Raw genomic sequence first — 11,154 nt, 5'->3', positions numbered from 1 at the left:
TAACAATGAAAATTTTAAGAGAATATTTTTTAAAGTATTGATAAGATAAAATAGTTTAAAAAGATTAAAGGAGGAAAGAGGAAATTAAAAAAATAGAATAAGAAAAAAATTTAAAAATTTAATTTGAAAGACTAAATAATCATGGGGAAAAAATCATGAATTCCATATGCTATATTCCCATATATCTGAGGTTTTGCAGCTCGCATTGATTGGTAAACTTGGTCTTGACTGGATGTTCTTGCTGATCTTCTGCAGGAGGAGCCTGTTGCCCCAATTCTCAAATGTCTTTGCCCGAGGCAGAATTTCACCACCCTTGCCAGGGGCCGGGCTAATTAATCTGCTTGGGTTCGCTCTCGGGAGCTTTTGTTCCCCGAAAGCGTAGAGCTCTGGAGGATGGGAATGCAGATGGAAGCCATCCAGTCTCTGGCTGGAGGAGCCGAGAGCTTGGGGCGCAGTCCTCCGTGTGCCCTTGGAGAAAAGCTGTCTGTCCCTCCCCTCTCCGTGGTCTCTGGCCACGCTGGTGCTCACCGGCTGGGCCGGTGATCAAGGATTTCTGTCTCTGGCGCATAGTGCCCCATTTGGAGTCTCCAAGCCCAGCAGATTCCTGCAGCGCACTCCTGTGCCACTCCTCCCAGGCAGGAAGCTGAGTCTCCCTGGATCTGTCACTTGTGGGGTCCCTGCTCGAAGAACAGTGGTCTGACTGTGTCTCAGATCACAGTTTAAGGTAACCCTGAGCTGCGAGCTCACTCCTCGGCTCCATCTCTGCAGCCGACTTCCCCACCCTGATACCTGGGAGCTCTACTGCACTCAGACACCCTGGTCTTTCTGTGACCCTGCGGGACCTGAGACCACGCTGTCCCCATGAGGGCTCCACTCCTGCTTAAAGTCTGGAGTGATGTCCCTCCATGGAAACAACTTCTAAAAGTTCGGATTTTGGGCTCTGCTGCTTCCCGGGAGCTGGCCCCACCTCCGTGGTCTGTCTTCTCCCGTATCTCCTCGGATTCACTTCTCTGCAGGTCCTACCTTCAAGACAAGGGTCACTGTTCTGTTCCTAGAACTGCTGCTGTTCTTCCCCTCGATCTCCTGTTCATGGCCACCATCCCTACACACCCCTTCTATCCTGGACACTACCCACTCCTGAGTAAGCTGAGTATAGGAACACAGTAAAGAAGAAATGTTTTCTTTTCTTTTCTTTTCTTTTTTTTTTTTTTAAGATTTTATTTATTTATTTGATAGATCACAAGTAAACAGAGAAGCAGGTGGGGGTGGGGAGGAGCAGTCTCCTCCCCAAGCAGAGAGCCCGATGCGGGGCTCGATCTGGGACCCTGGGATCATGACCTGAACTGAAGGCAGAGGCTTTAACCTACTGAGCCACCCAGGTGACCCAGAAGATGTGTTTTCTGAGGGGAGGCCAACTCTCAAGAGAAAGAGATGAGAGTCGTCCTTGTTAAGATGATCCAGATGTTTTCTCAGCTCAGTGATCAGGAAGTCATTTCACCTTCCCTAGGGCAGATGTTGCCTGGACTGCTATATCAGTGGAGTGCCCATAAAATGGAAGGAAATCCTAGGAATGGCAAAGGAGTTATACCTAGCAGTGGTGTTATCTCCTTCTTCCTTGTAGAAGTAACAATCTATCATTTTACAAAGGAAAATTTTTCCATAAAGTTGAATTTATTTCCACAGCTATCAGCATCCTTAATGTGTACTATAATATGTGAACAGACTATAAATACCCAATACATGGTCACATCAGACTTAACTACTCCAACTTGAATATCCCAAGAAAATTAAATCCATTGGCTAGAACATCAGGACCAGAATCTTGTTGAGCCTGCTACCTCCATACCCTTTTGGGGTTTTGTATATCTTAAGCCAACATTGTTATACCTTCAAATGCATGACTGTATCAGTTGTGTCCATTTATTTCTCTTTTCCAGGAAAAAAAGAAACCAACAACAACCTTTAAAACTCGTGGAATTTAAATACCGAAACCTAAGAATTACTAATACAAATTGATTTTGTGTATGTAGATTATTCACGTGCAGTCAGAGTGACTTTTTGGTCTCTGTCTAAGGAATGCCCTTTTCTTTGCAGGCCAAGAGCAGTTTCCTGAGAAGTGTCACTTCCTGAGAAGGCTGAGTGGCCGCCATTCTCCACGTAGGCAGAGCCGGGAGGCCGGGGCCCTGACTTTGCAGTAGTCTGCCCATCTGACGGTCAGGAATAGCTTCCTGGTGGGACTACAGACAATGGTGAGTGCCCGTGTGAGGCCAGGGTCTTTGATAGCCCTGTCTCCTGGAGAAACTTGTTTTCTGATTTTCCAGTCAGTCCTGTCATTCTCTGAGACGTAACTTCTGAAGAACTGCCAAACATCTACCTTTTCTCTTTACACTTTTTTGCACCCTGCCTATAGCCAGTGTACTTCTGTAAATAAATGACATCTTGCGTTTTCTTTGTGCATAAGCATGCAATGCCACACATGCCAACCCAGAAGTAGAAAGAAAGACATTGGGCTATTTTGTAGATCTTTAATCCCAACATCGCATTTCTTTCAACATCAGTTACAAATAAGCTATTGTCAAGTGTCCAGCTGCCAGGAGCCTTTGAAATCCAGTAATTATTTATGAGAATTTTATAGAGAAGAGGTAGAAAACATAAAATGGCTTTGGTTCATAAAACAAGAAAGATAAATGTTGCCAGAAAAAAAAAATCTATAATAAGTGTGTAGTGAACTATGTGAATAAGAATCTGTTGTACGCTAGTGAGATCGTTAAATGGAAATCAAGGATATTTGCTGTGTTAATGAGCAGACCCTATGTATCTATATAAAGTGAGTTTATTTCATAAGATATATATATATATAAAATGCTTGGTGTTAGGAGACTGTTGGGCCTGCTGATGAGTATATTACAAAGCAAAACTTTTATAAAGCTGCATTTTTTTGTTTTCCTTTTTTTGGTGTTGTTAAGGTTGAAGAGTTTGATTGGGGATTTCCAAGTTTATTTCTAAACAGAATTATAATTTCATTGTCTGCTTTTCGAACAAGAATTATACAAAGCAGAAAAGCATAGAAATTTATTCCTTGCTTTTCCATATGTCCTCTAAGCACTCCACTATTTTATGGTCTCTGACTCTATCCAGAGAGAACTGATACTGGCATATAAATCAGGCAAAGATTGAGAGCAGGAATTCTATAGAACGTCTAAATGTCACAGGTGTTGTTGGAATGCAAATGCACTTTTCTATACATTTTCTAGGTATTATATATAGCTAGAGTTCTGTACCATATTTTTACACTTTTCTTTCTGACTTTGTCACCTATTACCTTTTCCCAAGTTACTTGCAACTAAAAAATATGCTCATGAAATTAAGAGCATGGATGCTTCGGCAAATAAAGACGGTGCAAGTTTTCTGCTATCATTAGGATGCAGGCTATATATCATTTTCTGATATTGCTGGTGGGTTGAACTGAACTAATTACATGCTGTGAGAAGTCTTCCTGACATGGGACTCCTGTCTGTCAACATGGGATAGATTTTACTTTGGAGATAAGTAATTTGGGTAATCTAATTATTTGAAGAAGGAAGGGTGAAATGAGTGATACAATTAAAGGAAAATTATATTTCAATAACAGTAGAATTAAAAGTTAGAAAACACATGTAATTAATGAAGGGGTTCATTTTGTTTGGTGTGTTAACCATAAAGTCAAGGTCTTGATATTCTTTCATTGACAGAACTCATCCGTAAGTTTTGCAGAACTTGAAATTAAGAAACAGTTTCCTTTCAGAGCAAAGTGAGATGGTACATTTTTCGTTGAAGACATTATATTAAAATGGATGAGAGAACCTGTTGCTTATGTCATTCTGCATATTTTTAAGTCACATTGTTCATTGAGCTACTAATTAATATGTAGGAAAAGTATTGTATTTAATTGATATCCTCATTTACTTACAGATATTACTTTAATGGGTTAAAAAAAGTATATGGCATTTAACACAGGCATTCTTTAAACCCTTGCAAGTTGTGAATAGCCTGTATTCTGTCTGATGATATTACCATAGCAACATTTATAATCAAATGGACATTTTTATAAGTACTGTAAGTTATAAATATGAGGGGTTCTATTCCGTATGATAGCATTTTTGGAGTTAGTTGCCTGAATAATATTCACTGCAAATACTTTCAGAGTAATTTTGCAAAAATAAAACAAATCTTGAAGGGCTACAACTGCTTGCTTACTAGAGACAGAACTATTTGAAGGAGAAAAAAAGCATCTTTTCCCCCTAATGATATTATTGTCTTCTGCATCATGGGAATTTGCTGTGGGAAAAAGAGAGGTGTGCTGTAATTCAGAATTGCTTTGCTTATCTGGGAGTTTGAGCCTGCCATTCAGAATGTGACCTGATGGGGGCGCCTGGGTGGCTCAGTGGGTTAAGCCGCTGCCTTCGGCTCAGGTCATGATCTCAGGGTCCTGGGATCAAGTCCCGCATCGGGCTCTCTGCTCAGCAGGGAGCCTGCTTCCCTCTCTCTCTGCCTGCTTCTCTGTCTACTTGTGATCTCTTTCTGTCAAATAAATAAATAAAATCTTTTAAATAAATAAATAAATACTGATGGAAGTAAGATTTCCTTTTCTGTTTTTGTTATAGCAGAAGTAGAAACTAATGGGAAGGATAGCAAACCTGAGGAAGAAGAGCAAGTAATAAATGAAGATGAAAGACCTTCTGAGAAAAGTAAGCATGTACAAAAAACCCGAACTAGTTTAGAAAAATAGCTATTCATTGTTTCTTCTTTTAAGGCTATGGAATATATTTCCTTTCCTGAGATAATTTAAAAATTTTGCAGTTTAAGTAAAACACAGTTAAATCATTTTATTGACAGCTAACCTAAGGATTTTTGAAAGTGTTATTTTCATATACCTCAGTATTTTGTTTATACTTTTTAATTGTTTTATGAGAAAAATTTATGCTTAATATTTAGTAAGGTATTATTTGAATGTCTTGAGATAAATTGTTTTAGATTTATGTTTAGAGCATGGAGCTGTAAGAATTTTGTTGGAGGTGATACAAGTTAATGAAAATATGTGTCTGTCTCCTCAAGGTTCCTGGGCTTCATGGAAAAGGGGACTTGATGGGACAGGGTGCAGTTAGGTTTATAAGATAATCATTGGACTAGAAGTCAGGAAACCTAGGTTTTGTATCTCTCTTTGTCATTCTGGTTTTCATGTATGACTAGATAAGTCATGATTTTAAGGGAAATCATGAAGTAGAACTGGATTTTAAAAGTAGGCACGTAGATAAATGGGTGTAGAGAAAAGCAAAGAGGGATACTTATGGTCACATAAGAACATTTCCCTTTAATAAGTGGAGATTTTAGTATTCTTACATTTTATATATTGAAAAAGAAACCAGATAAAATTTGATCTCATGAATGTATTACCAGTGTTTGAAATATAAATTTTCTAAGTGAAGATCCTTGAATATCTTTACCAAATTTACTTTTATAATGACACAAATTTTACTGTTTTTATTTATTTGAAATTCATTAGGACATGTTAAGAATAACTAGCCTTGGGTGCCTAGGTGGCTCAATCAGTTAAGTGTCCGACTTGTGATTTTGGTTCCAGTCATAATTTGAGGGTCATAATCTGAGGGTCGTGGAATTGAGCCCTGTGTGGGGGTTGTGCACTCAGTGGGGAGTTGGCATGAGATTCTCTTTCTCTCCCTCCAACCTTCCCCACTGCAAATGTGCGAGTTTTTTTCTCTCTCTCAAATAAATAAATCTTTTAAAAAGAAGAGTAACTAGTCTTATGTTATTTTCCTAAGGCTAATGATGAAGATTTTTTCTAAATGCTGAGAAAAAAAATGCATTGAAGAGGAGGAAATAATTAAAGCTATTAAAGCTATGTACAGCTGATAGATATCTGTGACATGAGAATGAATATTATATTTTGTAAGGGGATTCATGTGCACTATAAAATTTAGCAAAGAGAATGAATAGAAGATGATTTCTTCTCATCTCATACTCATATTTTAGGTGATTCTCTATTTTAATATGATTTCAAAAGAAGAATTTTTTATGTTTACATTATACATTGCTTACCCTCAGGGTGTTCTTGTTTAGCATACTGAAAATAAGTTCAGAGTTTAAAAGCTACCTATCTGTTTTTCTAGTCTCTAAAACAATTCATAAAATTGCTGAGTGAGAATGATACTGTGATAACTAGGAATAATATTTAGCTGAGAATGGAAAAGAGGCATTAGGGTCTGTAATAAAAGTCATCATGCTTTTTTGTCCTCAGGTGAATTTTCCAGAAGAAAACGTTCTAAATCAGAGGACATGGACAATGTACAGTCCAAACGTCGTCGATACATGGAAGACGAATATGAAGCAGAATTTCAAGTGAAGATTACAGCCAAAGGAGATATTAACCAGAAGCTACAAAAGGTGTTACAGATTATAAGTTAAAAACGATATTAAATAAAAAACATGACCATTTTTATTCTTCTAGGTTTTTGACATTATTCTGTATTTTACTGACATATTTAAGTTTTTCATAGAACTTAAAGTGGTTGAGCTCATTCTTAATAATTTTTTATTTTTTTATTTTTATTTATTTATTTTTTTAAAAGATCTTATTCATTTGACAGACAGAGAGACTGTTTGTGACTGTCATTTGACAGACCGCTTGTGAGCAGGCAGAGAAACAGGCAGAGAGAGAGGAGGACTCAGGCTCCCTGTCGAGCAGAGAGCCTGATGCAGAGAGCCTGATGCGGCGCTCGATCCCAGGACCCTGGGATCATGACCTGAGCCAAAGGCAGAGGCTTCAACCCACTGAGCCACCCAGGCGCCCCAGTAATTTAACTTTTAAAACTGATTCTTTTTAAAAGAGTTTTTGAATTTTATTTTTTCTTTCATATTGAATTTTATTCTGTGGAAATGTTAGAGTTTTATATTTTAACTTCTAAAAAAATACATTAACTTTTTAATCTTCATTATAAGGTGGTTTTATTGTAAGTTCCTACATTGTAACTCACTGTTAGGTTCTTTAGGCTTACTATTAAAAATAGTAGGGACAGGGCCTTAGATTGACTAGGGAAAGGAAGTATTTAAAATACAAACTTTAGAAACATCTGCCTGTATCTATGAAACTAGATTTAGAAATATTGAAAATATGTAGTATTTAATATACTTTTCTAAATGTGTTAACAGATGTGTATGACAGATGCCTTTTTAAGAGGAATATGAAAGTCCAGTGAAATTATTTTTTTTAAGTCTTACAGATGTAATAATGAAATTATAAATAATCTACATTTTAGACCAATATCCTTTTTCCACTAAGATACAGTATAAATACTCATATTAGAAAAAAGCAGTTAATTAGTGAGGTGATTAAAAAAGTGCTATTTTTCTTTCCCAGCTTTTTAAATTTGTCATATGGTGGTAATAATGTTTAGTTTTTCTTACAGAGCTATTATAAATACGAAGATAGGTATGTGAATTTTGAAACTTACATGTGTACTAAGAATATATTACTCTGGAACAGTGTTATTACTCAAGTATGGATTGTGGACATGTACTGTGTATTCTATTTGTTAGGGACCCATAATAAGATAAATAATGTAAATTGTTAAGAAGGCATTTAGAAATATTTTATAGAAATTTCATAGTGCAGTGATATGCTTAGTCTCACAAAAATATCATCTGCAACAGATTAGAAATTTTAAAAACTGGTCTTTTAACTGATTTCCTTTGAATCACAGAAGGTATGAGAAATAAATATTAAAACCTCAGTATAAAATTACTTATAAAATTTGACCCTCTGGAAATTTTCTGTTTTCAGTATAATTTTGTCATAGTAGACACATGTAGAAGTAGAGGCTTTTAGCAGATATCATTGTGTTATGAATGCCAATGTGTTTCTCTTGAAATTAATCAATACATTAAACTGTCTTACCAGTCCTTAAGAATATTTACTCTTCTCTGCTTGCTGAAATGCCTTCTTTGACTGTAACAAAGAAATATATCTCTTTAGGTTGTACAGTGGTTGCTGGAAGAAAAATTGTGTGCACTACAGTGTGCTGTATTTGATAAGACTTTGGCAGAATTGAAAACACGAGTTGAAAAGATTGAATGTAACAAGAGGCATAAAACAGTTATTACGGAACTACAGGTTCGTATACTGATTTGAATTGTATACCCATGTGTCATTATTTTTATTACTTGTTTTGGGGGATACATTTTCAAAGTTGATAATAATTACATTTAACTTCTAAATATTAGAAGTAGAAAGAGGCACTATTTGTTTGCTAGGGCTGTCGTAAAAAAAGTACCGTAAACTGGTAGCTTAAACAACAGAGAAGTACTGTCTCATAGCTCTGGAGGCTAAAAGTCTATGACCAAGATGTTGGAAGAACTGGTTCTGTTCGAAGGCTGTGAGAAAGAATCTTTTCCATGTGTCTCCTTCCTCTAGCTTCTGATGGTATACTGACAGTCTTGGACATTTCTTGACTTGTGGAAGTCTTTTCTCTTCATATGGCACTATAAGTGTGTGTGTGTGTGTGTGTGTATGTGTACGTGCGCACATGCACACACATGCCACGCACCCATATTTCCCCTTTTTACAAGGATACCAGTTGGATTGGATTGGGGCCCATCCTACTCCAGTATAACCTCATCTTAACTAATAACCTTTGCAAAGACCCTCTTTACAAATTGAATCACAATTGGAGAATACTTAGGGTTCAGACTTCAATATATGAACTTCTCATATAGTTCAACCCATAAGGGAGCCTTAGTCACTGAGGAAAGGCTGGTATTATCTAGTTGTAAATACCAAATAATATTTATTGTAAGTGATTCTTTTTATATTAATCCACTTCCTGCCATGGATCTTATGTTGTAAAGATATTAGTTTGTTAATTTATATTTCTTAATGATTTTTCCTTTTCTTTTTTTATTAAATGTAACTATACACATATATATACATATAGTGCCAGAGCTTCTAAATGACTGAAATGAACACATGCTAACATGCTGTAGTAAATCATTTTATTCCAAGACTAAGAAACTGGAAATTTTTATCAGTACATTCATGTTGTCATATAGTAAATGCATGGTTTCTATTAAGCTATCTGAAATATGAGCATAGTCTACAGAGGCTGAGATTGCAAACCACTTATAGACCCTTACTTTATAAATGAGGGAAAAGGGGTCCATGAAAATAAAGTCACTGTTTTCTAGTTATAAAGCAAATTGCAACCAAATGTGACTAGAATTTATGTATTTCTTAGCCTGAAAGTTATATTCTTGGGTTCATATTGTTAATTTATTTGAAGTGAGACTTTTTAAATAATAAGATCTTTGTAGTAATTTTGTTATGTACCATACAGTACGTTACTAGTCCTCTTTCTTACCTTTAGCAGATCTTTCTAATAGTGATAGTGTTGTTTAATTATTAAACTTTATTTTACTAATATGGTCGAGAATTTTGAATTAGAATTTTAAAATGTTTGAGGATTTAAAAGGAGTGGTTTCATTAACTGTTTCTCATTTTGTGTTTTTTAAAAAATCTGAGACTTTGACTCCCATATTCTCATATAACATGCAAGTCCAGATCTCTTAACACTTAATAAACTTTTTACTTTGATGTTACCTGGTAGCCTCAAAATCTGAAGTCTTTAAATGCCAAAACATTCTCTTCTCCACAGATAAATCCCCCATACCATTGTTCCTCTTATTTGTAATTCTTGAATCCTTAGAAAAATCTTCCAGCAATATCTTTCCATTTTTCTTCTCATTGATAGTTTTTGAGTTCTTGGAAATTGATTTCTTTCAGTCATTTCACATATACAGTGGATTGCTAAATTATAACTTTAATTTCTTACAAAAGTCTTTTTTTGCTTCCTCTCACTTTTCACAAGGCACAGGTCCATTTACATGTGGATTTTTTTCAATTAATTTGGGTATAGTACTGTAAATACATTTTCCTTTTCCATTCCCTTGATTATAGCAATAACCTTTTACATGATTACTCTGGTTCTATTTTTTAGGTACTTACTGGCCCTTCCCAATGATTGTACTCATCTTTCTAAAATACTGTTTGTTTCATTCTCCTCTGTATAGTCCAGATTCCTCAACAAAGTGCCATCATTCATTTTTTTAATTTTTAATTTCTGGATCTCCTAGTTTTTGATCTACTTTTCCTAATACCTACCAATTGCTACACTGTCCTACAGAATATCAGTGTTCATAGTATTTTCATTTCAGGCCTTCAACTTTATACTGTTTCTCCCATTTAAGTTACCTGTAGTGATCTGCCCTTGCCATGCTATTAATTTAAATTTTACTAAGCTCATTTAGTTCCTGTCTCTTTCTGGGCTTTTCTGATATTTAGTTTTTAATGGAAGTAAAATTCAATAGCAAAATAACTTTTTACTTTACAATTCACTGGCATTTAGTTTATTCCCATTGTATGACTCTCATCTCTGTCTAGTTATAGAACATTTTCATTAACCCAAAAGAAAACCTTATGTCCATTAAATAGTCACTTTACCTTTCCCCTAGTCCTTCGCAACCACTAATCAACCTGTCTCTCTTGATTTACCTTTTCTGCATATTTTTTTAATGAACAGAATCCTACAATATGTGACTTTTTGTGTCTGGCTTCTTTCTCTTGGCATAGCATTTTCATGGTTCATACACAATTTAGCATATATCAGTACTGCATTCCTTTTTATGCCTAAGTGATATTTAATTATATTTATATGCTATTGAAAGTATTTGTATACTATTCAAAATAAGTAGGTATTCAAGATGTTAAGTGTAATTTCCAGAAAAATCATTAAAGAAAAAAACTAAAATATATATAGATAGATAGTATATAATATAATTGGTTTGTGTTATATAAATGGTTGACCCTTGAATAATGCTGGGCTTGGGGTGCTGATCCTCTCCCCTGATATAGTCAAAAATCCATGTATAACTTCTTTTTTTTTTTTTAAGAGAGGCGGGGGAGGTGTAGTGGGAGAGGGAAGAGAGACTCTTAAGGGGGCTTATGCCCAGCACAGAGCCTGATGTGGTGCTCAATCTCAGAACCCCGAGATCATGACCTGAGCCAAAATAAAGAGTCGGATGTTTTAACCTGCTGAGCGCCCCCCC

At 35.8% G+C, this 11,154-nt stretch overlaps 1 protein-coding gene across 1 annotated transcript; it reads left to right on the top strand.

Annotated features, from left to right (window-relative positions):
• The first annotated feature begins 861 nt into the window (after positions 1-861).
• LOC132020289 (activating transcription factor 7-interacting protein 1-like) lies at positions 862-8,220 on the top strand. Its single transcript, XM_059404479.1, has 5 exons — positions 862-1,141; positions 2,095-2,157; positions 4,644-4,727; positions 6,296-6,441; positions 8,030-8,220. Exons 1-5 carry the CDS (start codon positions 862-864, stop codon positions 8,183-8,185), a joined length of 729 nt encoding a protein of 242 aa, XP_059260462.1. The 3' UTR covers positions 8,186-8,220.
• Positions 8,221-11,154: the final 2,934 nt, after the last annotated feature.

Source organism: Mustela nigripes, chromosome 6 (genome assembly GCF_022355385.1).
Source record: "Mustela nigripes isolate SB6536 chromosome 6, MUSNIG.SB6536, whole genome shotgun sequence".
Classification (NCBI taxonomy): Eukaryota; Metazoa; Chordata; class Mammalia; order Carnivora; family Mustelidae; genus Mustela; species Mustela nigripes.
This window is presented reverse-complemented; position numbering and strand designations above follow the sequence as displayed.

What these genes read in the sequence shown, in the direction of transcription:
- LOC132020289 (XM_059404479.1), top strand. Translation starts at nt 862, where the DNA reads ATGAGGGCTCCACTCCTGCTTAAAGTCTGGAGTGATGTCCCTCCATGG. An exon ending in GAGTGGCCGCCATTCTCCAC is followed by an intron (nt 2,158 to 4,643) that starts GTAGGCAGAGCC and finishes TTTTTGTTATAG; the next exon opens with CAGAAGTAGAAACTAATGGG. An exon ending in TTAACCAGAAGCTACAAAAG is followed by an intron (nt 6,442 to 8,029) that starts GTGTTACAGATT and finishes ATATCTCTTTAG; the next exon opens with GTTGTACAGTGGTTGCTGGA.